The 26,392-nt window shown below is 42.4% G+C and overlaps 4 protein-coding genes across 7 annotated transcripts; 2 read left to right on the top strand and 2 right to left on the bottom strand.

The window, feature by feature from the left end:
* Window positions 1-11: 11 nt before the first annotated feature.
* LOC124308090 (EEF1A lysine methyltransferase 2) lies at window positions 12-3,217 on the top strand. 2 transcript variants are annotated; one of them, XM_046770442.1, is made up of 5 exons: window positions 12-148; window positions 825-890; window positions 980-1,078; window positions 1,154-1,572; window positions 1,655-3,217. In XM_046770442.1, exons 2-5 carry the CDS (start codon window positions 838-840, stop codon window positions 1,747-1,749), a joined length of 666 nt encoding a protein of 221 aa, XP_046626398.1. In that variant the 5' UTR covers window positions 12-148; window positions 825-837; the 3' UTR covers window positions 1,750-3,217. The 2 variants fall into 2 exon arrangements, with proteins under 2 accessions (XP_046626398.1, XP_046626397.1); XM_046770441.1 differs by lacking the exon at window positions 12-148 and having other exon boundaries at window positions 721-890.
* Window positions 2,508-23,162, bottom strand: LOC124308091 (uncharacterized). The gene is made up of 5 exons (XM_046770443.1): window positions 23,070-23,162; window positions 9,062-9,247; window positions 5,168-5,317; window positions 4,368-4,502; window positions 2,508-3,825 (listed from the first exon to the last, which is right to left on the bottom strand). Exons 2-5 carry the CDS (start codon window positions 9,204-9,206, stop codon window positions 3,746-3,748), a joined length of 510 nt encoding a protein of 169 aa, XP_046626399.1. The 5' UTR covers window positions 9,207-9,247; window positions 23,070-23,162; the 3' UTR covers window positions 2,508-3,745.
* Window positions 12,665-18,322, bottom strand: LOC124308088 (uncharacterized). Of its 2 annotated transcripts, XM_046770436.1 has the most exons (6): window positions 18,098-18,322; window positions 16,703-17,984; window positions 15,732-15,861; window positions 13,914-15,179; window positions 13,459-13,605; window positions 12,665-13,341 (listed from the first exon to the last, which is right to left on the bottom strand). In XM_046770436.1, exons 3-6 carry the CDS (start codon window positions 15,754-15,756, stop codon window positions 13,043-13,045), a joined length of 1,737 nt encoding a protein of 578 aa, XP_046626392.1. In that variant the 5' UTR covers window positions 15,757-15,861; window positions 16,703-17,984; window positions 18,098-18,322; the 3' UTR covers window positions 12,665-13,042. The 2 variants fall into 2 exon arrangements, with proteins under 2 accessions (XP_046626392.1, XP_046626393.1); XM_046770437.1 differs by lacking the exons at window positions 16,703-17,984; window positions 18,098-18,322 and having other exon boundaries at window positions 13,459-13,607; window positions 14,004-14,010; window positions 14,043-15,179; window positions 15,732-16,005.
* LOC124308086 (prion-like-(Q/N-rich) domain-bearing protein 25) lies at window positions 16,545-26,225 on the top strand. 2 transcript variants are annotated; one of them, XM_046770435.1, is made up of 13 exons: window positions 16,545-16,686; window positions 21,839-22,018; window positions 22,078-22,218; window positions 22,292-22,432; window positions 22,514-22,678; window positions 22,798-22,926; window positions 23,090-23,212; window positions 23,311-23,598; window positions 24,211-24,327; window positions 24,402-24,524; window positions 24,666-24,836; window positions 24,918-25,055; window positions 26,039-26,225. In XM_046770435.1, the coding sequence occupies exons 1-13, from the start codon at window positions 16,683-16,685 to the stop codon at window positions 26,110-26,112; spliced, it is 1,794 nt and encodes a 597-aa protein (XP_046626391.1). In that variant the 5' UTR covers window positions 16,545-16,682; the 3' UTR covers window positions 26,113-26,225. The 2 variants fall into 2 exon arrangements, with proteins under 2 accessions (XP_046626391.1, XP_046626390.1); XM_046770434.1 differs by lacking the exon at window positions 16,545-16,686 and adding an exon at window positions 20,239-20,506.
* The last annotated feature ends 167 nt before the right edge of the window (window positions 26,226-26,392 follow it).

Raw genomic sequence — 26,392 nt, 5'->3', positions numbered from 1 at the left:
ACCGATTATGGCACCGGTTTGTTATGTGCAGATGCCGTCACACGACTAAGCGTAACGTGGCTCATTTATTGAGACCAATGGCGAAATAAATCGTCAGATCATCGACACACACAGAGAGGCATTATCTCGCTACCGAAAATATCAGCAAGTAGGTAAAAAGAGGTTATACAGCTTTCTACAAAAGTAGAACTTTTCACTCACACTCTGTCCTAATAATAACCTAACTCAAACTCATCGTGCCGAGAATCAGATTGGGTTAGGTTTTCTTACAATTAGCATTTCACACACGCAGTCACGAAGAAAATAAGGCGGGTTCCTTCGGCGGACGTGTTTCTTCCCGTTCTGCGCCGTCGATATGAAAGCCGTCTTGAGAATGTACGTTGCTATATGTGTGTCCTGCGTCCGTCATGTGTATGCCGTCGAGTGAAAAGTATAAATATAGTCGACGCCGTAGATTTCCAGCATAGATTGTCACACTTTAAAGTGAGCGCCGTTGCTCTCTGATGTGCGCTAAGGATCTCGAATGAGATTGGTTGGAAATTCAAGATGGCCGTCATACAGCAGATCACGTGATTAGTTCTTAGAGATAGTTGCGTGTGAAGCAGGAACCAGGAACACACCTTACACGAAACAAGTGCATCATTCACGCATGGCACATACACCCTAACCTAGTAATAACCTAACTCAGATCCATCGTGACGACACTCAGATTAGGTTAGGTTTTCTCACAAGCGGTGTACACATGTCTCAGTAAAGCCGCGTGACTTCGCGTAATTCAAAATACGTACCGCAATCAAAGTAATATACCCACCTATTCGATTTAGAAAGCTTCAGAATATGGCGGAAGACGAGCAGGAGCTGGATTCCTCAGAACTTGGAACGCAGGATTAGTGAGTTGTGCTTAATATTTGACGTTGGCAGCGTGAGAAACCGTTATTTTACAACTAGCCTGCATAACCCGTTAAAACCGTTTCCGCAGCTGGGACAAGACTTATTCCCTGGAAATAAACAATTTTAAGCACCACGGCGACGTTGGGGAAGTTTGGTTCGGAGAGGACAGTGCTCTGAGAATAGTCAGGTAACTCGGAGTTTGTGTTATTCGTTTCTTCTCTTCGATCGCTGCGTTATTTCTAAGCTTTGCAATTTTCTCCAGGTGGCTAAGTACCAAGCCTGAGCTAGTCGCGAGCACAGACAGGATAATCGACCTCGGCTGCGGCAACGGGATGATGCTGGTCGAGCTGCACGACGAGGGGTTCACCAACTTGACGGGAGTCGATTACTCGCAGAACGCAATTGACCTGGCTTCCCAAGTCCTGAGGGATAAAAGCTGTTCACACATAACGCTGCAGACCTTTGACATCCTGGAGAATGACATAGCGGATCTTGGATCGACCTTCAGAGTTGCTCACGATAAGGGAACTTATGACGCAGTTAGCTTGAATCCCGATAATCCAAAGGAGAAGAGGGAGAAGTATATAAAGAATGTCAAGGAAATGCTCGATCCTCAGGGTATTTTAATCATCACTTCGTGCAACTGGACCGAAGATGAGCTAATTAACCATTTCAAGATCTGTAAGCGTTACACGCGGTGCAAGAATCGCAACATAAAACTCGTAAACGTGTTTTCTAATGTTTCTACTTTTGATTGTTCCAGATTTCGAACTACTTCACAGCATTCCTACACCATCGTTCCGATTTGCTGGACAAACCGGAAACTTGATCAGTTCTTTAGTATTTAGAAAAAGGTGACCGAATTTATTGTAGAGAAAAATTGCTACGTTTTCATAACTGTTAATAAGGTCCTGGGAATAGAAAAGTATACAGTGAAATATTTACACCTCATAGATTATGTAATTTAAGAATTGTTCTTTTTCTATCCAACGCATGTTCTGATCTGACTTATCAACCACAAATCTGTTTTGTATAAACGAATCTATAAAGTTTTGTATAAAGGATCTATTTCTCACAGTGTTGTTGACAAGATTCTATCAGCAATTGAAAACCCATTGAAATTCTTATTTAAGGTATTATTTTTATTCAGCTTTTAATTGTGCGCAAAACATGAATCAATCTTAAAACGATATGTATAACAAATTAAGAAATCGTTATATAGTGCGTATTTGTCGTGATGCGTGGGATGTACGTATACATACTCTGTACTATAGTATAATTGTTACACATACAAACTTTACAAAATACGCTATCAACTTATGGGTATCGTACAGTAAGTATACATGCAATACGCCGGTATAATGTATTCATGTATATTTTAGGTTATAGGTATATTTTAGAATATTTGTAAAGTATAAGTAGGTCTTTGTATTAGACTAGTGCAGCCAATTTTTTTCATACAATACTCAATATATAAGGCATTCTTGGCGTATATGCGGCAGAATAGTCAGTTGCAATTACAGTATAATTATCTTGGTAAATATTCATTGCTCGCAATTATAATATAATCAAAGATTAGGCTTTAAAACCGCGTGATTATTTATATATTATAGGAACGCGTTTAAATTTCACATCATTAATGGAACGATTTAAATTTCAAACGGAAAGGCACGCTTGCATTTTTTCTTTTTTCTTTTTTTTATTATTCTCTACAGTCACGCATTAGTTTGTTCGTTTCTCTCTTCCTTACGTACAATTAGTTATTCTTTGAAGTATACTTGTTTTTGTCACTCTCTTGTACAATCTGCATTTGCTTAGAATCGTTAATTAGAATGGCTTGTCCGTCGAGGTAAACAACATCGTCCAAGATCATTTTGATTAGAAAATATAATTAAGAAGCCGGGGTAATTCACTGAAATTTTTAAAGAAAAGTTTCAAAGCGTTCCTATAAATTGAGCAGATTCATTATCGTAATTTGTTGTTGCATAATTTGATTGTATACCGAAGATTAACGCTAATCATACTCGCAGAAGTTTAGATCGAACGTACAGATAAATATACGTGTGTGATATTTAATATAGAAGCACATTGTATGTACGCATGTCTGTAAATCACAAAGGACAAATGATGATTAATCTTTCGATACTTATCTGTCGGACATTTGGTAAAGACCGCGTAAGTGTTACAATAACTGTCACCAAATTACGACACGAGTCATCAATCTCCATGCATTGGCGTTCATAGATCAACTTCAAGGTGTCTACGGAATAGGCACTATTACATACATGTATAGGATATATTCGCGAAATATATGCGATGAATAGAATATTTTCAAAAAATTTCAAGTCTGTGCCACGTTATTATATATATATATATATATATATATAATCATTGAATTATATCTACAATATAGGTATATGTATGTAAGGTAAATGATAGCCGAGTACAAAATGATGATTAAATACATACAGTTGTATAATAAATCGCCAAAACTCTGCCACCGTTAGTCAAAAATATCGAGCTGAATTACTTTTACGTTTCAATTGATAAATATTTTTTACCCATAACGAAATCAATGACGAGCGTTATTTGGTACTAGCACCTAATTCGAACTACCGCAAATATAAATAATCCCGGTATTATACGTGTTTGCTGAAATCGGTTCAGTATAAATTTTACATGTAAGGCACACTGATTGAGAGTAAATTCCTTATTGCGTGTTGCCAGTTATTTTTGACTGACCGTGGTTTAATGTCTCCGATATTTTTCACCCGTACGACGCAGTTTTCTTCAGGGCACACTCGTCGATAGAGAATCCGCGTAGACTCGCCGTTAATGACTCTGCTGCAGTTAATTACAGGAAAATGTATTTCCCCGAAAGAGTAACCGCAGCTAGGATCGTTGCGAGGGAAATTCGCAGGATCGGTGAACTACCTGCAATTTTCCATAAAAAATGGTGTCGGTAAATTTTGTCGAAAGATTGAAAGGAAATGGATGGAAGCAAAATTCGTTGGCGTCTCTTAATTCACAATAATTAAAGAAACAACGTTCAACTTCAAAAACAATAATACCGAAAACCTTGCGAGACTAATTTATCCCGGAAAAAGTCAGGAAATTATTATGGGCCATAGGTAAAAACGTACTTTTTTTTTATAAATCGTTTTCAAACTTTAGCTATGCTTCGTATATTCAGTTGAGCTAACATTCGGAAATGGAATTTCTTCAGTTTCTAATTATACGTGTGAAACGAAGCAATACTGTGTGTTTTTAGATAGAAATTTATACGTTCAAGGTGGACAACATCTGGAGCTTTCGGTCATAAGAGCTGCCTGACATTACTTAAGTTTGGTGAGAAAACGTCAGGGAATCCGGAATTATTTTCGTGGGAAAAGTGAGGGAACTTTATTCGAGCAAAATTATTACCACCTCCGGCAATAATTAATTGTACGACAAACAACGATCTAATTAATCTTTACCGCTGCACAAACGCTGGGCGTTTTCAACGTAGCCGAGCTTGCAGAGACAACGTTTTTCCGGCATCGTGCTGTTTCCTTGGGAGCAGTGAGCGCCCTTGATGCACTCCGAGTCCTCGTTGCACGGGGTTCTTGCCACTAGGAAAATAGTTTTTTATCCTTAAATTTCTCGATTTAGTTGGAGGAAAAAAACGGCTAATGAAACGTGTATTTTTTTCTATCCTGCCTACAATCAATAGGGACACGAATTAATTAGGCATAAGCACGCGAATAACTTTACTCGAGTTGTTATTATACACACCGAAAATGGTGTGTTATATATTACATGTGGGTGTAATAATACATTTATTCCCAGGAACAATTGGGGCGCGTGTTAGTGGCAAATTTATAACTCATTCGGCACGAGAGATTGTATAATCGTTTAATAATTATTGGCACTGCAATATATCGCCGTTTATGCGATTGCATTTCGCATATCCGCGGCCAGAGTTCTACAAATACATTATATAGGTGAAATCTTTTAATTCGCGTTGAAACTGTGAAGAATAGTTCAACTTTACGACGTTAAGTAGTAAACGTCAAAGTTTCAACTTATCTGTCAACAGTTCTAGAATCTAAATCCGAATTCACGAATCAAATTTTGCAAAAATCATTTAATACTTTGGTACGATTTATAGACCCGCGTGAATATCGCTGGTCGATAAACTCCAGCTGAAAATTCAATTTTTACAACACTGAGATTTTCAGGATTATTTCGGCCCGTTTTCACTGCAATTTTTATGCTTCAAGAGGGTAAATCTTACGCTTTAATACGTTGGTACAGGCGCCGTTGATCGGGGCTGAATAATCAGCGCAAAGACAGCGAGTGTGTCCATCCCGCTGATCCGAAAGGCAACTTGTGTTCTGGATCGCCGCACAATCGGACTCGAGCTTGCAGAGGCGTGATTTTCCAACTGAAAAACAAATGTCATTGATTTTGAATGTCACGCGTTTCGAGTGTCTAAGAAGCTGGAAATTGGAAAAGTTTAAGAAATCAACAAAAGTCTGCACATATGAATCCCTGAAACTCGAGTTTACAAATATTTGCACAGCTAGGAATTAGACAAACTTTTCAAACGGTTATTAAAAGAATTATTTATCATTATGCGTTTAAAAAATTTATCTCCCAGTTCACTGCAGAGTAGGCTTGACCCTGTTCCAATTTAGGTGCAATGTATGGGAACTTGGAAATAAAAGCTGACCCCATTTTATTGCTCATATCAGATCGATTAAATCTTGGAAAAAGTTTTCAACAAATGTCTGTGAGAAAGAATTAACGGAGGGGGGGGGGGGGGGGGGGGGTCGGTTGCAGCGCGATTGGCTAAGTCGTGTTTTTTTAACGCCAGGGAGACACGCTCGGTTTGAAACCCTCTTGACCCACATAAATAGTAGATTTGGTCGTGGAAGTATGGAATTACCTGATTCATGGCGAGTCTAGCCACGCTAGTTCGGCACAGCGCTTACCTTTCTTATTGTTATAATTATTATTCGAGACATAGTTTGACTTTGATAGACGGGGCGCATAGAGTCAGCCCCTCAAGTTCCTACAAAATTCATAAACGTGTGATTAGAGCGGGAAATGTTTTACTTCCGATGCGGGAAAAGCCCGCTTTTATTATTCCTAATGGCGAAATCATTATTCAAGTGCCACGTTTAAGAAACGCGTTCCCATTTTCTTTCAAGCTACGGTTAAATAATTCAGTCGCTATACCTGGAAGAAATCACACTCGTCGAATGAAAATCTGTATTCAATTTTCGATTTCTAGCAAACGGAAGTCTAATCGGACGCTCGCTTTCGCGGCATCAATTAATTATTACACAGTCGTCGGGCAATTAATTAGCGACTCTGAATCGCGACGGGCATAAAAATACCGGCCACCGCATAAACCGTGAGCCTAAAACAATTATATGTCCCAGTCTCGTTATGCTGTTTCATATTTGCAATTTCGTGAAACGGCTAGCGTGAGCTCAAATTATTATACACCAGACCTGCGTAATACGTCGGGAGAAAGGATAAGGTCGCATAAGGTACGAGTATGAGGTATAGTAAAACGCTCGTGTATTATACGATCCGACGATAATCACGATGGTGCCCTGAATTTCATTTTCATTTTTCGCTTTACTTACTTCAATTGAAACGTCTTCAAAGCTGCGGTTTCACCGCCGACGTCTGTGGGTCTACAATTTTCCATAACCTTTTCAGATTTCGCTCCAAACTCGAATTGGCACTATTGTACGATATTTTTCGCTGTAATAGTCGTCGAGAGCTTGAAAATAGATTTTTTCGCAGCGAAAAACGCCCGTGCTCAATGTCACTTAGAATTAATAATTCGACGAGGTTTTGCGAAGTTGTAAGTTTACGCCGACATTCCGGTGAAAATTAAACTCCGAGTTTCCAAAGTCAAACATCGCAGTGTAAATCAAAGATAATCTCAAAGTTCTGAAATTAAATTCTGGCAGAAATGCAAACCTTTCGATAAAACGCGTTTCTTGTATTTTTTTTTTTTTTTTTTTTTTTAACACAAAATTTACAATCACCGACCATTTTGCAGATGAATAATGAGAATCTCATCATTCTTGTTTAAATTAATGGATCGTACTTAGACGGAAAGGCTGTTCCGCAAAAAAACTAGAAGTTCAGGGGAAGATAAATTTCAGAATTGCAGGGAGGACTAGATCAAACTTTATTCGGTGTGGCTGACCGAACGCGACCTTTTCTACTTGCAGCTTGGCGATCGGCAAACGGCGCCGATCACGATTCGTGTCGATCTTTTCGAGTTCTTGGTTTCGCGTGTCAATTAGTAGTGAGCAGCCCGCATCGTCGACTTGGGAAATCATTAGCCTCAGCTTAGAGAAAGTTAAAGCGAAGAGGAACGAGTCGTTTATGCCTGCCTGTCACGCCAGCCAGGAGCTTAATAATTTATCGGGTCCCGAAATTCTCCAAGGCGAGCCCGATTATCATACATTCCAGGGTAACCTGCTCGCCGCAAACCTGCAGGTAACTATCTGCCTCGCGTCACTTCCTTTTCCACCTTTCTGCGTGCCTCCTGTGTAAGCAAACCGATTTGAAACTTAATTTAATTGTAGTTGATTTGCCTGCAAAAGGAATCGACGGAAAATAAATATTTCCATCTCTGTTAATTCCTTGCCTTTTCGAGTCATTTTCAAAGAATAGAATGGAAACGAAAACTTTGACACGATATAAAAATCGTCGCGCAGCTGCGGCCTGTGGTGTAATTTGTTTTTTTTTTTTCACTTTTACCTCGTCTCATCAAATTAATGTGAAATAAAAAATGTGATTGTAAAAACCTTAATGATATTAAATACGCCCATCTTGAAGTGAATAATTATATTTTCTGCCACCAGATATTATAAAGTCTCGGATACGATACGCCGTAAATCCCGATTGCGTTGAAAGCTCTGCCTGCACTGCAGCCATTCGGCTAAACTCAGTTTACAACCGCATGGAACAAACGTGATTCAAGTCCGTCCGGCCGAGTTGCAGATTACGTGATTACCAAATGGATGATAATTCGTTAATTAAGCACCTTGTTTATTTTAAAATGCAGGACACGGTTGTCTAGCATTTCACTATAATTATATAATATACAGAACACACCCTTGCATGTCTGTCAGGTAATTTTTCTTAGTGCAGAAAAATGTTGCTGCGTTATGCATATTGCCTTTACATTCTCAAGGGAATGAGACACGCTTTTTAGTAATAATATTCTCATTACTGTTGTTATTATTATTGTTGTTGTTGTTGTTGTTGTTGTTGTTGTTGTTATTGTTGTTGTTGTTATCATCATCACCATCGCATCACGCGAGATTTTTAAACCGGAAGGTCGCCCGCCGGGAATATAAGCTCACTCAGTGCGATGAGGTGAAAAAAAATAATTATGTCCCTGGTGTATTTATTTATTTACGTGCGTACGTGTATACATGTACTCGCCTAGGTATATGTTACCCCATCATTCTGCTAGACCTCAGCTGCTATGAACGTGCATTATACATTATCTTGTAACTATGTTTTACAGTAATTTCCGTTGTATAGAATTAGCAGGGAAATTTGAGAAAAATTCATGGGTAACAGTGTCACTGATCGATCAAGTCAATCGCCGGCGTTTGTCGTGAGGGAAATTAATGTCAGCTGCTGGTATATTAATATAATCGAGCGAATTGTGATCAATGGTGTTTCATCCCGACGTTCATTTACTTTGGAAAGTCGATCTTTTCTGCCAATCGTTTAGTAAAAATAAAAAAATGCGTTTTTGTTGAAATTTTCCGTCATTGGCATGCACGAAAATGGATCGAAAGTCAAGCTTGAAGCGATGTTTTGTATTATAATAGGAACAGGGAGCACAATTATCGTTCGTAGCTACCTGTCTTCGGTAAAAATTGTGATGCGGAGAACGTTCGGTTCTATAATTCGTACATGAGTGGCGTTTCTGTTGAAACGGTACAGTGATACTACGGTTATACCGGTCCGAATGTTTTGTTTCGTATATCCGCTAATCACCCGAGAAACCAGGATTATAGTTGCCGTGAGAAAGCATATCAGTGCAACGGAAGGTGGAATTGAAACCGCCAAAAACAAATCTCGAAAGAATAATAACTTCGACGATAACAGTTGAATGATAATGATGAAGGAATCTTACCTGGAGTAGGCTGTGGCGGTGGATTTTGGTTCTGGTTCTGAGGGTTGGTTTTGCCAAAGGTAGTGAGAGCACTGATGGTCGGCGTCATGATGAGGCCCAAAATTGGCAGGATAATAAAAATCTGGATCCCCGTTGTGTCCCTCATGGCGTGGGCTCGATATTTCGATAAATATACGCTCGACTCGCCTACCGGTTGAGAAACGGAATGAATAAGAATCCAGAAGAACGACACGGTCGTCAAAGGATTGAAAAAAATTACCCAAAGCAAATGAAGACACCACCACAAAAGGATGAGAGAGGAACCGCGCACACTTTTGGTTTATAAAAATTCCGAATTTGCGAAACTGCCGAGGATTGTGAATATGCGATCCGTTGACCGACGAAAAAATTGTATTCGTGCGAACTATCGAGCCTCCCTCGTTCCTCGCGGGTTGAACTCGGTAATTTCTCGACTGCGTGACGCCAAGAAGCCGTCCCACCTTATATGCCCTTTTCAGCCACCCCCTCCAGCTGCTCGCAAGTTTTACCCCACCATGCACCCGAATCGTAGCCCCGAAACATGGCCAAGGCACCTTTGCCTCCCCCCCACTTTCGATTACCGCAGGGAGGATTTTGTCGAAACGCTTTTGAGCCACCCGAGTATTCCACCCTTTTATCCCTAAGGAGAAAAGGCGAGCCAACGACCCGCGGGATCTGATTTCCGGCGGAAACTCCTGCCGATACAATTCTCTGCGTGAACCGGCTCGATTTCCTGGAGATTCTATTCTTCCTTCCTGCGAATAAGAACGTTGCGGGACGACGCGACGGGAAGAACGAGGATAATAGCAGGAGGGTCGACGAACGTTTTTATCGGAAATCGCGTTACGTTCCTATAATTCAATTTTACCTACCCGACCGAGGAAAAAGGGGTTGCGTACAGAGAAAAAGCTCCGAATCGACCGACGTTTGGAAAATCTGTGAAGCGTCGCCATCGGAATACGTCGGTCGTCCTTCGATCATTTGGAACAAACTGCAACTCCTGGAATACGGAACATTTTACGCGACGAATCACATCAAGAAAGAGAGAAAGAGGAGCTTCCATCGATTTCGAATTCTTATCGGTACGTACGATTAACGGTAAAGCTTTATTCGATGGCGGTTAGAGAAAGGTGAGCAAAGGATATCGATCGCTGTCTACATGTACAGAAAAGTACTATGCAGGTTTTTTTTTTTCTTGTTCCTTTTTTCGGTTCAACAGCATCAATCAAGTCGATATCGAGGGTTAAATAAAAAAAAATTTAAAAATAGTCGCCCCATAGCCGAATGAATTAGGCGTACGTCGTACACTTTGCGATATTCCGAGGCGTTAAGGATCGATCCTTGAGTATAATAACAACCGCTGTAACATCGAGTTCAACCTATTGAGATTCCGGATTCCCGATAACGATACAATGGGGGGCAATCGCGACGCCCCGTGAATCTCGACGTCACGCCAACGGCTACGTCACGACGGTGCGACGGAGTCCGGCATCACGAACCGTGTCGTCGAATATACGTGTTACTACACCAGGGCGTTTAGTCCTGTTCGTGCAAGGCGAAGGGGCGTGAGGGGACCGATCGTAGAGTCCGAACGATGACGTCAAGTCCGACGAGTTTACCAGAACGCGGCTTCGTGGCCAAAATCGATATCTTTTCATTACTTTTATTACGGTGTATTCGTACATCGAACGTTTGCAGAATTTGTGTGTTTTTAAGCTACGAAGATCTTTTACAAAGTACAAAAACTAGAATTACTGGAAATATAAACGGAAATTTATGCAGCGATGTTTCGTTTGAAATTGCTTCAAGGCGGTTGTAAGTCTGGTAGATTCGTGCGATTTTGATTAGCGAGGAAAAAAAAAAATCTGTTCCAGTGACTTTGTAGAAATGAGTATTACGATTGATTGAAATTAATCATCGTAGAGTGGAATCAAACGAACTTACTGGATTTTTCACAGCTTTGAATCGCTTTTTAAACGAAGCATCGATATGTCTATAAGCTGTTGTCTCAAATTCCAATATATTCTGTTTCTGTCTTTTTGAAGGGACCTTCGTAGCTTGCGAATATAACAATTTGACAAATACTCGAGCTACGTCGATTATCTTGTGATAAACTTGATAAAAAGTATCGATTTTCGTTCAACCGACCTCCTCAAGCTTGGAAGCATCGGGGAAGATACGAACTAAGTATCAAGTATCGGCGACAGGCTTCCCGGCGGTAAAACACCCGGAGGAAGGTCGTAAATCGTTTAACCTTTCGTGCCGAACCGATGTCTGTCTGCTGCTTCCCGCTCAGCCGCAATCTCCGCAATTTGTTTTAGCATAAGAGGGTTAATTCCGCACTTAACTCCTCCTCCTGTCCTCTAACCCTCGCCCATCCCCCGCAGATTCTAATTGCCGCGTCGTTCGACAGTGAACCGACCCTCTGGAATTACGGCAAAGACGTTGCGATCGAAAATGCCAGAGGTACCGGGGAGCACTGGAATCGTATATTTGAAACAGCGTAATGGCCCTTGTTTATATTCAGCTTGTAAACTGCATGCATTACAAAACTGCAGAATAATACGAACTTCACCCGGAAAACCTTCTTGGCTAGCAATAAAGCTGACCGAATGTATTTACTCGCAATTACTCACACGTTTTCCAGTATGAGAACGACAATCAAGCAAGAAGCAAAATATTCGACAACCGTAACGAGGGTATGTTCAGTGCAGTGCGTCGTCAAGAATGGGATTCGCATGTAATACCTGTCAAAACGTAGTAATTAAAAGTCAAACTATTGAGGATGTAATTAAAAAACTGAAACGACGTTCAACCTTCGTGAATCGAAGTTTGTTCGTCGGACAGGTTTTATTATAAATTTCAAACAGTCTATTGTACCAATTATTAGGTGGCAAAGCAGCGATAAGTATGTTGAAAATGTGTCGGAATGTGGATTAACCGCGGAAATAAGAAGATAAGAAGTGCCGATGGAATTTCCCCACATCTAAGAACGAAGCACCCGATGTATGTCATTGAAAATTTAACGATTTTGTGTACAAAATGTCGATGGTCCACATGCTCGTGATTAAAAAATCCCGCCAATGTTGCAAACTGATACGGTAAATCAGCAAGCTTTTTTCCACGCATGAAACACGTGATCGCCGATGTATAAGCGAGGAACAGTGTGTACGTGTAAGTCGAGGTATTTAATGTGTGGATTGACGGATAGATTGTGAGTTGATGTTGAGCTATACGGTACGAGTCGCATAATTACTCGGGTGACCTTTGCGAACTCTTTCTTTTGCGCCTCTGATATGCATAAATATTACGTCGAGATATATCTTCCTTTCTTAGTCAACAACAGCCCGATAATGCGGGCTAACATTGCAACGAGCTCGTAAAACATATATCTTTATATGCATATCTGTGTTATGCTCGCTTCTTGTTTATCAAACGTATAGATTGAAACGCCGAGGCGTAAAAAGAATTACTGTAACATTTCTGATTGTAAGACGAAGAGTTTACGCAACGACGAGGAAGGGTCAGGGACACCGAAAATTATCGACGCTCGAGAATCGAACGTTATTAAAAACGCGCTACGAATGAATTTCTTACGCTTTCGGTCAATATTTTATTACAGTTTAGATCGTACGCATCTTCGCTCGATATATTGTGCTTAACGTTATTATTTACTTTAAACTTAGGTACATGTCATACGTGTACACATAATAGATATAAATTAAATAACAGATAGTTGACAGAAACTTTCAGTGCAGTATTCAAGATATTCGTACATCGACTCGGTCGGATGGAAACAGAGCCTAAAATTATACGCTCGACAAAGCTGACTTACAATCGGTACGAAAAGTCCTTGACTGAGTTGAACTCGAACGACGTTGTGCATGATTATTTACGCCGAAATCGGCGCGATGCGTGTCGCTCACAAGGTTTATCCAGGATACTGTCCTCAGCCTTGGTTCCTCAGTATCTATAACCGTAGTCGTTGGCTTCCTCGGACGCAGGAAACTCCTTCGACACGTAGTCGTCGGTCACTTCGTTAAGTCTGAGATACCGTTCGTGCAACCGATCGATGTGAGCCGAGACGGCTTCCATCCGTTTGTAAAAGTCGTCTAATTCTGCTTCGAGGACGGGTTTCACCGGCCCAGAGGCCACGGAGACAAGGTCGTGGAGTGCGCTGGTCTCCTCGTCAATCGCTTTCCGCATTTCACCCATCAGCCTGGCTGACTTTTCCGGTGACGAATGCGACTCGTCTAGTCCCCCTGAAACATACCGAGGGTACACGAGACTTAAGATCGTCATGGAAACACCTCGACAGGCATGAACGGTTCGCTGTTCGTTCCTTCTCAGCAACAGTTACGAATGAATATCTGGCTCACCGTTTACCGGTGAAGTGGAAATGGAGCGTTTCACCACTGGGTAATCGGAAAATCTGTCGTAAGAGCCGTAATCGTCCCATACGTTCTGTTCCAGTCCCAAGAACTCGCGGAGCGATTTGATACTATCTTCATCGTTGTTGGATAATGCTGAAACATTGGTCAGGAAAGTGCTTATTGAAGCGTGGATTTTGGTCTTTGGTAAATGGCGTTCGAGATAATTGAGTGTTTGATGTTTACAGGACTATTCCAGGTTCGGTTAGAACAGCGTACAAGGTTCACTGAATCTCACCAAAGGACTCTGAAGTCAGTTTTAGTGGGATCAATTGCTTTTCGATTCAACGAAGTCAGAATCAACCCAGAGGTAAAAGGTGCGAATAAACGAGATAAACTTGGGTCCTTGAGTACACATCGACAAGTGTGTGGATCGGTACTGCAAAAAAATAAAATTGACTTACCGGTTTCCAAAAAGGATTGAATAACACCGGAGCGAAACCGATTGTCGCTGAAGTAGTTCTTAGCATCATCGTTCCGTATTTCCCACAGGTTTTGGAGATTATTAGCAGTTGGAAAGCCGACCTCAGGCAGATCACCTCCCCCGTCGGTTGTTTGAACAGTATTCTCGGATCTGGTTGGCTCATTCGGATTCTCATCGGTAGAATTTTCCTGGTCAGGTACAACGGGACCTGTCGCAACGGTGACTGGTGGTTTCGTAACAGAGAGAACAAAATCTTCGTCCCACGTGCCAAAGCAGGCTACCTCGATCAGATCCGATTCCTGATTTAGAGGCTCCGTAACTTCTTTTTTCGCTTCCATGGTTTCCGGTGTCACCCTTGGCTCCTCAATGGTCCCTTTTGCACTTTCGAACTCTTCCATCGAGTAATAATCGTTGTAGTCTTCGTAGGAGTCTTCGTACGCATAATCGTCGAAGCCGTCCTCTTCTAACACTGTATCTATTCCGTCGTCGTCATCGATTTCCTCGTACTTTTGTTTCGACCGGTCCGGATACAATTTCATCCAGTCGTCCATCGTTGGTAATCGAAATTCGTCGGGTTTTTCGGTGGGATTCTCAATCCCCGCATCAGCCGAGACGGCGGTGCTTCTGTCTTCTTCGGGAATCTGACCCACCACGCTCGGGTCTATTGGCGAAGCGATTTTGTCCCATATGGGTAAGGAATTAGGATCCTCTATTTCCGTTTTTCTAGCAATCGATTCGATTTTCTCGAGCAGCCGTTTGAAACTCTCCTCCTGGTCTAAATTCAGATTTCTCAGTTCTTCCTCAAGCAGTTTCGAGGAGTCGGACGTTTCGTCGACCCAATCGCCGGATGTCTTCACACCGGTTTCTTCGAAAATCTGTTCCTCTTTCCTCTCTTCGCTCGATTGAGAATTTTTCGCGTCCTGATTAGTTTCATCGGAAAAAGACGTGGTTGTAGGCTCAGGGCTTGGAATGAGAAAATCCGAGTCCTTCCTTGAAACTGATACATTTTCAATATTCTCCTCAGATATTTCCATCGCCCGGATTTCGGCGTCGGTTATCAAGTACTCGGTTCGAATCGCCTGCTGAAGTTCATAGGCCACAATCCCAACGAGCGCGATAGTGAGGAGGATGAAAGAGAACGTCAAGCATTTCGACACCCTCGACTCATAGCTTGAAACCGAGACGAATTGCTGATCCTTCGATTTCTTCTGCCATGCTAACCCGTCCTCAAGGACCAATAAGTTGTCTGCGCATCAATCAATCGAAAATAATTAATTAACCGCAAGAGAAATGAAGACCGATTAAACTTATCGCCAAGTCGATTGAATAAAAGAAAGCTCGTTAATTTCGAACTCTAGCAATCGTCTGTCAAACGCAAAATTGCAGATCTTATGGGCGTGTAGCCGCAAATAGAGTATCCAATATTCTTTGCCGGGAATGAGAAATGCATTCAGATATGTAAATTGAATGCAACGAGCCGGCGAATCGAGTATATTGTATATTCGTATCGGGTTGGATTTGTATGGTCGATACGGGCAGCTCAAAAAAAAAAATCCGCTAGCTATATTCCGGGTATACAGTTTCTGTATCACGGGTAAATCACGTTCAGTTTGTATGAAAATCCTTTACACTTATGATCAATGAGTAATTTCCATTTCACAGCGCAAAATGATCTCTCATGAAATGCATTGAAAAAAACAATTTTGACAGCTTTCTTCGACTTTAAACGAACCGGCAGGTAACGATCACGATTGAATCCCAAGCATGCGTGTGATTTTTTCGAACAGTGCAAACTCACCAGAACTTTTCTGACTCGGCTCCATGTTCTTCGTCGAATGATCACTTGTAAACTGTAGAGTATGGCTGGCTGAGCAAGCAAGGAAGGATTCTCAAGATGGGCGTCACCTCGACCCGACGGCGTTTCGTTACTAAAATACGGGTAAAGAGAGGAGACTGGAAATAAATTAAAACGAAGAAATCTCGAGCCGAGAAGCGGTTTGTAGTGTTTGATACCGCGATAGCGACACAAGGTTACGGGTCACCGCGTATCGTCCGGTTAAAAGAAGCTCGCGAATTGACAACTGTGATCGAAGTATGCGGCGCTTGCATCGATCAAGCCGCTTTTAAGCATCCGACTATCACTTTTGTTCTCGCGTTAGTTTCCTCGCCGATCGTTTTCCGCGAAATTCCCTCTGGATTATCTGTTTCGACAAGTTTTTTCCGCTATTCCGCCTATCTTCGAAGCTTGTTGACGTAAACAGTGACCAAATAAATGTCGGTTCCTCTTTATCGGTTCACAACATGCTTCGACGATTAAAGTGCATCTGGTTACTAAGTTTCTCTGATTATCATTCGGAGTTTTTTAAACTCGAATTATTTCCGACTCTCACACGAGAATTCAATCGGACTTGGTTGTTGCTTTTTTTCACGCAAAGGCAAAGGTCTGTGGTTAAAGTATGTTCGTCGAAAACAAGCTTTGCGATAGCTACTGCGTGCTTTCTTCGAAAAGTGCGTAAATGCGAACCCGCCGTTCACATTCCGCCTGCTTGTAGAATTTTCCAGTAAGAAGGATCCGTCTTCCGAGTCTGTGTATGGCGTTTGGTATTCGGAAAAACACTGCAGTCGGAGGAAATATAATATGCGTTACACCTCTCCCGACTTACGGGGCGTGGAAATATCACAAGAAAAGAGAAATTACACATCCACCGCTGTTTATCGCGGTTAATCAAGCCGATGGACGGATACGCGCATGGGTATGCCTATACTGACATTGCACAAACTTGCTGAACATTGCGTGAAACGGAATATCTGATATGCAGGGAAAATTGCGTCTAAACCACGTACGAACACTTTTTATTTTCTTTTATCAACGAGAGAACAAGATAATACAGAATATATGTATAACGCGTAAAATGGCTAATATATACGTTATTTGTCCAGTCAACTGAAACGTGTGAATGCTAATTCGACTTAAAAGTTATGCCAACATACAATATGCACTCTTGATATAATATTCCTTATGATTGTTATGATTATCATTATTATTATCGTTGTTTTTGTTATTATTATTATCATCATTAATACTAGAACTAGTTCATGTTTACGAAACAAGTACAACAACATTACAGTCAGACTGTTGAATACGGAGCTAGTTGGAAATTTTAAATGAAAAACAATTTAATAATAATTGTGTAATTAGCCTGGCGACCATTAAGCGGTAAACAAAATTCTTTTATCAGTGGTCAGAGCGACGTTATCGACCTTTTATTAGCTTTTTGCATGGACTCTAAGCCGCCGATATTCTTCCATAATTTTTCAGCTCAATTCGACATCTCGCTCTCCGATTCGTCTTTTCTATTATTTCATCCTTCCTTATCGCTAGTTACTAGAATTCGTAGCGTTTAATCCAAGGTTTCTTCCTTCTCGACTTTTGGCGGGTTGAATTCAAACGATGCAGAACCGGGCATGTCATCCGGATTCTTCGCGAAACGAGCATCATCGATCCCGTTTCCCATAGGGCCTAGAGAAAAGATAATAGAGCGGAAAATCCCATCGCTCATTTTACGAGTATCATCGTCTGATATGGAATTCTGAACTTCCGTCTGTCCACTTCCATTTTTCGTGGCAACTGGTCCGGTGATCTCGTCACGTACGATTGTTATTTTCAATTGAATCTGGGAGTTATCGTAATGTTTATCGAATCGATGGAAAAACGAAAACGGATCGGAACGGACAAATAATTGCGAATTGTCAAACGGCGTCTCTCCGTGAGACGCGTCTTCTTCCGGCTGCGTAATTGTATCGGTTTCCAAAACATTCTTCAACACGTCCGAGGTTGGCGCCCGCGCCGATTCGACCAGTGCCGACGTCTTGGCGTGATAATTTGACCATAGCAAATATCCCATTGTCATGATTATGAAGATCAGGGCAATGGCGAAGAAGTACTTGAGATATTTCAACAACTTCCTTTCGTACGCCACCAGCTCTTCGAACTCCAAGACTTTCTTCTTCGACGCCGACGCGTGTCGCTCCTCGGGTTCCATCAGCTTTCCTGCGCACCGACAGACTCAGATTGAGAAAATATTCCGGATGGGTGTGGAAAGTGAGAAACTGTCAGGAATAGAAGAGACTTGAAGAAAAATAGGCTGGCGGTATAGAACTCACCGTATTTGTTTTGACCCTTCTCCATATTGATCATCAATCGATGCGGAATGGATTTACAATCCACGCTTTTTTCCATGTTCACCATAATAGGCGACTACGGTGTTGAACCGTCAATTTTCACCGTATCGATATCGATTTTTAATTATATATTCAAATCGGATTTTCAGCTCCGATGATTTACGTTGAACTTTTCCACTGCGAAGCACAAGTACAACTGTTTCCACAGGCCTGTGTCTGCCTGGTTTAATACGATGCGACTGTTTCCGGTAGCGTGCGATAAAAATTATAATGACGTAAATGCGGTTCCATTTCACCGTCACATTCTTTCAACAAAAACCTTTGTTTCGTGCGGTTCGTGTTTACGGTTCGGTCACGAGCTTGTATCTTACAAATAGATACGCGATGATGGCTCGCGCAAAGGGAACATTTGACACCGACGTTGACCATCGTCAATCACGTCGTGAAACAAGTATTTCGGTAAAATCGAATGATCGAAATCTTCAGAGCTAGAATTCACGATCGATTTTGTTTTTCGCGAATTGAGAATATATTGATTAAATTCAACAACGAGGCGGCTGCTCGTTGTTAATTCAGCTGACGCGGTTTTCATTGAACACGAGTTTTGTCAAGGCATTGCGGTAACCGCGTGTTCGTTTCTCAAAACATAACAACGAGTATCGTTTTCTCAGACGTCGTAAGTCGTATCTACCAACGATATGCCAGACCGTAGATTACAGCTTTTGTATTAATCAAATTCCTTGTTCCCGCTGTTAAAAAATAACCACCGCTCGTTAAAAATATTTACAATCCTGGCGTATGGTGTGCTGAGAAAGTCGATAAATTTCACAACCTGGGGTACAGTCTTGGCCTTGTCAAGAACAGCTCTGCCGAGTGTGTAAAAATCAGAATGTATCACGAAGCTGCTCTATTTTTGGAATCATGGCCTTTTTTCGTGGTCACATCGGAATTGGACAGATTATAGCTGACGTTACGACCGTGACTGCTAATTCGCGAGGGTGGTTTCTCGCCTCTTGGGAATTCCAGGGATACGAGTGATAAAGACACGCTCAAGATTTTATCATTCTGCAGTCGTTTATCGCTGCTGTATGGATACGAATTCGCAGTATATTCACAGCAGTTGATACCACGATTTTTTGTTGTCATTCCAAAGTGTCTGCGATGCCGAGTAGCCGGAAAAAAGTTACAAATGTATTCGGAGATAAAACGGTTTATGCTCTTCCGAAAACCGTACAATTGTTGTTTTTCTCACCAATGATTCGGTTGTGTTGTAAGCCCATCCTAATAACTGCTCAACCTACATTAACCTCTACAAATAAAGGTTTTTCGCCACTTTGATCAAACGTATTTTAAATGCAAGGTCTGACAATATTTCATCTTATTGCGGTAACCAATTAATCCATTAGTTTGGTGAACTTTATATAAAGCTAGTAAACTAAACGAATCAATATAATTAAATCTATCAAAGGGCGTTTGGTTGCTTTATTCATATTACAAAAGAATATTATTTCACTAAATTCACTAATTCATCAATAGTGAAATTTTGACCGAAATAAATATGTTTTATTCGATTAAATTGATTTTCAATCTCAGAGTAATTATTCGATTTGTTATGGTTATTTGGACGAAAAATTAAACCCTCTCGAATTAAATTTGCGTCCAGAAACAGGTTTTGTCTATAAACCTAAAAGTTTTATCTCAGAACATGCCTATCTTAATACGATTTACTCAGTGTCAAAGGAATTCTACCGAGTGTGAAACTGAGGCGGATGTTAAAGTTTTTTTTCCCCAAAACGGTTGCGATTTTCAGTTGACCGGGTCACTGCATCTGCCAGCGAAACGAAATCTACATACATCGGTTAAAAGCTTCGCATTACATGTATTACAAACAAACAAGTAAGCTGTAATCTCATGAAACTCATGTAAACGCGATATAATCACATCCAAAGTACATTAAAAGTTTACAGAATTCTTATCGTTTTGAAAATCGAACGGCGTCGCCCAGGACTTCCGATCCTTCTCCTGGATTCCAATTGCAAGGACTCTGATCGACGGTCGTGCACAAACTCGCCATGAACGCTACGGACATTTTCGGGGATTAGATTATCCGAGACGACAAAAGCCACGGTAATATCAGCCCAGCTGTATCGGGGTTATTTGTATCTGATACCGGCGCAGGTGGCTGACCGCGTGTGCAATTCGTGTGATAATAAATCGGTTTGATATACGCTTATCTGCGGGCAGTAGAACATAAGAATTAGTTGATCACCCGAACCCATTCCAGCCGGTGAATCTGGAGCGCCTCGTGGCCCGATAATCTCAATATGTGGCTGCGTTCTCACGTCTCGGTGTTCCTCATCTTCTTTCTGGAGTCCTTGCTGCTGCTCAATGGTTTGTAAATTTCAATATCGTTGTACTCGCGATTTCCATTAACTAAGATCAGGAGAAGCGTGTGTGAAAAATCTTTCACCCTGACCTTATTTCGGCAGAAAATCTTTCGGCGAGTCTCTGATTCGCCAAGGGATTCGAATCGTGTAAAAATTCAATGCGCGATCGTTCTCGAGGTCTCAATTTTATTCAACAGCGCAAATTCGAGTTTGATAAAAATTCATGGCCATGGCGAATCCCCCCCGACGATCGTTTCCCCCATTACGCAATTTTTCCTTACGTTCCTTCACTCTCTTTCTCGCTCTTTACGTGCGATTCTCGTTCCTCGTTCCGTCTTTCACGATAAATCACAAGGCACCGGGTGGTGTATTAGTTATTAGATGATATTCATCAGTTTTCTGGTTTCCGACACGCAACCGGCTGTCTGTTTCGTGCAGTGCTCAATCCCTTCGTGACTCGGGCCTTTGGACTGAAACATTCGTCGCGACACGATGCTCCGTTTCATCGTTCGCACACCTCTGCTTTTCTAAACGTCCCTCAATCGCGTCCCCATACCTAATATCCATGCCCGTACACTTCTCCGGTCTCATGTTTCTGTCGCCTTTTTCCATTTCGTGTTTGCACGAACGCCTTCGACTCGCGTGCCACCCGATTCGCGTCGTTTCAACAATTCAATCAGAGTGTTGAAAATTCTGACAAATCCAGCTGTATCAAGTTTGGGGAATTTTTCATAATTTCTCCGAGAATATCTCGGTCCGCGTTTTATATCGATAAAAAAAAAAAAATTTCACGCAGGCAGTATTACAGGCTTGGTCATGGATGCGGTTTAAATTTTGATCACCAATCAAAACTGACCCACTATTAATCTCTTAATTAGATACGAAGCCAGAAATTGCTGATCATGACACAACTCCACCTGTCAATCGATGAGATTATTAACTTGTAATATAATGTTTCATGCCGATTACGAGAAACACCTGCACGTCTTTCATGTGTACGCCTCTATCTCGAAATAATTATACGCGGCTAACTGACACAACGATTACGGCAAAGGTGTCATTCTTATCGAGTTGATCCGACTTACTTACCTCGGTTCATAAACTGCTTCTCCGTTACCCTTGCTCGAAAATCGCCAAAGTACATCTGCCTGGAAACTTAATTCGTCGCTGTTCCCAAATTGGACATCTTGCAATTACATCGGTTACAAAAAGCAACAGAGTTCAGTCCGTCCTGCGATCGACTAATCAGAACAAAAACGTTCCCATTGTTGGGACACAGAGAATGATTCGAAATCGGCATGATTCGAAAGCTACTACACCATGCTCCGATTTCCAGGATCCGTGTCCAGCACGAGCTCGGATTCTGATCTTGAATCATCACTTCTGAGCAGAGTGTCTACGTGGGACTGTTCGTCGGACACTGACTGCACGATTTCTAACAGCTCCTGCGTCGACGGTTACTGTGAATGCGCGGGTGGCTACATGTACAACGCGAACATGACGTCCTGCATTCTGGGTAAGAACCCGATCAGTATCGCCTCGAACCGTTAACGAATCTTTGCCAATTTCCTCAAGTCGCGACAGCCTACGGCGACTCGTGTACCGAGATACTTCAGTGCAGCACCTATCTTCTGACCGGTGGAGTCTGCGAGGATTCGGTCTGCACGTGCGGTGACGGCTACCACTACATTCATGGAAGGTGTTACGCCTCTTCCGGTGAGCCACTTTCCCAATTGACCAACAATTCCCATCTATCATGCTCGGGTTCTATGCGTTGTTTCGTTCTAAGGACTGGGTGAGGCTTGCGAGGCCGACGTCAACTGCTACGTTAACGCCGACAACGAGGCAACATCCTGCGTCGACGGCGTCTGCGTTTGTAGCGACGGTTTCTACCAGCGGGAATATCGTACCTGTCGTCGCGGGGGTTACTGTGAGTTTTACTGACGAATTATTTACCGGGTTACCGACATCATCACCGAGTCCTAAAATCCTTTCTTTCGATCTCTCCCAGCCGAGGGTGACGAGTGCGCCGTGGATATCGACTGTCAGTTCGAGAACGGCGTCTGCAACAGCAGCTACGTTTGCACCTACGATACAACGGTCAATACGACGACAACCAGACTGGATGTCGAGGGTCGCGTCACCAGGAGTCTGGGCCGTGTCGACGAGAATGCCAGTAAGCATGGTTTCCGTACTTTGTTCGTAGTCCTTGAATTGACCTCGAGAACTCGTAACGAGCCTTCGAGACGAGTTCAACGGTTCGAGAAACGATAATTCTTCTTATCAATCCGGCAGCGGTTGGCACCGAATGCGTGTCAAACGACAATTGCTCAACCCTTGCAAACTCGAAATGCGGTGCGGCTGGTACCTGCATCTGCAACAGAGCCTACTTCGCTTCCAGCGACCTGAGCACCTGCGTACCAGGTCAGTACACCTATTATTAACGATCCCGACGTCTCGGCGTTCGCTTTTCCTGCTGCGCAAAATGTTGGCAGTTTACAATCGATGGAGGGAGAGTTTAAATCACGACGTTACAGTAACTTTACCAAACCTTATCGATGTTTTACCTTCTTTACGACGAGTCCAGAAATCGGCGAAGAGTGCAGCGACGACGATGACGTGACGATCACGAATTCTCTTTGCCGCAACGGTACCTGGAGTTGCGGTTACTCCACAGTGACTTCGCTAACTCAGAGGATATGCAGAAAAAGTGAGTTATTGTGTTATTTTTCGGTGCTTTGCCCGTTGTTCACGATAATCTGACCCTGCTCCGCGCTCTTGTTATAAATAACGAAAAAATTCTTGCAGCTACCAAAGTCTACAACTATTCTTGCCTGTGGGACGAACAGTGCTACATATTCGGTCCCGACGCTTCCTGCCAAAGTAAACGCTGTCTCTGTGACGAAGGCTCTCACTGGGTTGAGGAAGAGCTTTTTTGCTGGGTGAACAAGGGCATTGGCGAGTCTTGCCAGGCCGACGAAGACTGCTACGTTGAAGATCTCGACGTCGAGTTGTCCTGCTCGAACTCTGTATGCACTTGTCCCAACGGAACCAGTGCCAACTCGGACAACACGCTCTGCAAAAGTGACAACGCAGGTCAGTGGCTCTCTCTGATTACACGGGTTTGCAAAAAAATATTTCATGTCAGCCGCATGGGATCTTTTTGGTAAATATTATTTTATCGAGAGTGCCGAATCCAAAAATGACTTTTTTTGCAAAATAAAAGGTGTTTGCTTAAACAAGCATGAGAATAATGAAAAAAAAAATACACGATTTCATCACAATTAACTGAACAATATTTCAAAACAATTTCATTGTGAAATGTACTTAACATTCCGTGTTCATTGTTATTGCTTATGAAGCCTTTTCTTCTTCTCTTTGATATTTTTCCGAACACGTTTTCGGTTTCCATTTTCTGTTTCCCTGTTTGTATTCATTCTCGAGTTTCACTCTAATACAAACTAATTGAAAGTAAGAAGTCACTTTGGCATAGAATTTTTATAATCAAGAATAGGATATCAGATTTCGAGTTGAACGGGAGTTTCACTCTACATGAAACTACAAACACGAGTTCAAGAAAAAACCTGACGTGATGGTATTTTTTTGGTATTTTTCCCGGTTTCAGTGAGTAGAAATCTCTAAGAAACAGTATAAAAATTTTTTATCCTATTTCCATTTTCTTTTCCTATTTCACAATGTTTTCTTTAGAACTCGGCGATGTTTGCGAAGAGGACAGTGACTGCACGGCGGCCAACTCGGCTTGCGTCGATTTGGTTTGCACTTGTCCCGACTATTATTACGAGGTTGACGAAGCTTGTGCGACAGGTAAGAATCAGCTCTTTACTTTGCCCGATGACGAAGGTCGGAAGGTTTCACCATGAACGTATACTTTTTTCAAGGGATAAACGCGACCTGCTCTTCCGACAGCGATTGTTCCGTGGCAAACTCGACGTGCACCGATGACTTGGTCTGTGCTTGCGGTGACGACTTCGTGTCAGATGAGAGCACTTCTTGTTTACCAGGTGATAAAATTATTATACTCGGAGCAGTATTGCTAGCAAGAGAGAATTCTGTCCTTTCGTCGAGACACTGAGAATTCTACTTAAGCTTGTTTCTTGACCTGGGAAACAGAGTTCGACTTTTAACCGTTTATCTCGAATCAGTGGCAACCTACGGCGAATCTTGCGAATCGGACATCCAGTGTTCGACCACCCTGAGCAACACCTATTGCGCAGTCGTCACATCGACGACTGATGCCGTAGAGACAAACACAACGAGTTGCGACTGTGAATCCGACTACCATTACAGCTACGGAGCATGCTACCTCAAATCAGGTGAGTCGTACCCTCCTCAAAAGCGGTTCCGTAGAACTTGGTTCGAAAATCCCCACTGACTTTCTGTTCCATCTTCGACAGCGATTGGAGACAGTTGTTCAACCCTGGCTGACTGCTACGTGGAAACTGGATCGGAATACGTTGTCTGCCGTAGCGGAGTTTGCGCTTGTACCTGGGACGCTACCGCAAGTTCTACGACAGCTTGCGTTATAAGCACAAGTGAGTATTCGAAGAAGGTATGAATTTCCAGCGACGATGGTTGGCGTGCGTTTCTTTCGTCGTCGTGTTTGATACCAGTTTCTGCACGTGCACGTTAATTGCTACGTTCACTTTGTATCGCAAACGAAGAACGACAAGGATCGGCGGGAACCCAGCACACCGTGCAGGCGTATCAACGACGTGTCGCTACGTAGATTACAACTTTTGAATTCATTTCAATTAATCACCGGGTCCTGCATCGCTGCGCAGTCTAGCTCTGTGCAACAATCGCAATTACCTGAAACTTGGCTCACGCAATCTTTAACGCTGCATTCGTCTCCCAAGTCAGCTCGCTTGTAACTAATCCCGTTCCGCCGTCGTTCTTCAATCGACTATTTCAACCGACTGTCCGTGCCGAAGGGTTCCATTTAAAGAACTTCTCTTCGCTTGAAAGGAAATTTCCATCACATTTATCGACTCGGTGTTTTTCCACCCTCCGCTATGACCAAGATTGCCTCATAAGCCTACTTCGGGTCCTACGACCCCGGCAAAAATTCTGGACACCCGTTTTACTTCTAATTATTTATCGTCTGTAGCCCGGAAGTCCGATTGCCATCAGCGGTCGGCACACTTATTGCAATTCCTTCTTCATCTTGCTCGCTCTGCCAACCCCAGCGTAGAAAGTTGTACACCTACTTTTTAGCCACCCCTCGACTCTCTTCGAGTGGGAAATATTCGCAGGTCCAAGTCACGCCCCGAGCCCACGCGACTCCGTTGCCCCACGTGTATTGACCCCCCTACTTTTGGTTGAAAAAGAAATTAGATACAGCCAACAAACCGTCGGGAGAACGAGCGAAAAGCAGCTCTCGAAAAGAGGGAACACTCCAGACGGTCGATGACCGGGCAAAATGAAACGCATTGGGCAAAATTTAGTTAACGTACCTTCAGCCACACTCAGCACGATTATCGATCTTCATATTTTCATTAATTTCTCTTTTCCACAGGTGACGCGGCTTCCTTCTTCCTGTCCACCTGGCTGGGTCTGATTCTACTCAGCGTTAAAATTTGTCTAGTCTGATCAACGCTGACGACTGCTATCGTCTTAAATAAGAACACACATTCTGCGTGCTGGCAGCCGATGTTGAATATTTCATAACTGATTGTCGAATAATAATCACTTGCTATTTGTTACCGACGTTCAATTTTTCATATCGAATTTTTCGAAGTAGGTACTCAATCTCAGTCTCGGCGCAGTTATTATATACATAGATCGTAGCTATTACAATGCACTAACGTCGATGAAAGGAAATGAAATTTCCTAGTCGATTCACGATCGGCTTTCTGGGATCGCCTATTTA

The sequence above is a fragment of the Neodiprion virginianus genome, chromosome 6 (genome assembly GCF_021901495.1).
Source record: "Neodiprion virginianus isolate iyNeoVirg1 chromosome 6, iyNeoVirg1.1, whole genome shotgun sequence".
In the NCBI taxonomy this organism is placed as follows: domain Eukaryota; kingdom Metazoa; phylum Arthropoda; class Insecta; order Hymenoptera; family Diprionidae; genus Neodiprion; species Neodiprion virginianus.
This window is presented reverse-complemented; position numbering and strand designations above follow the sequence as displayed.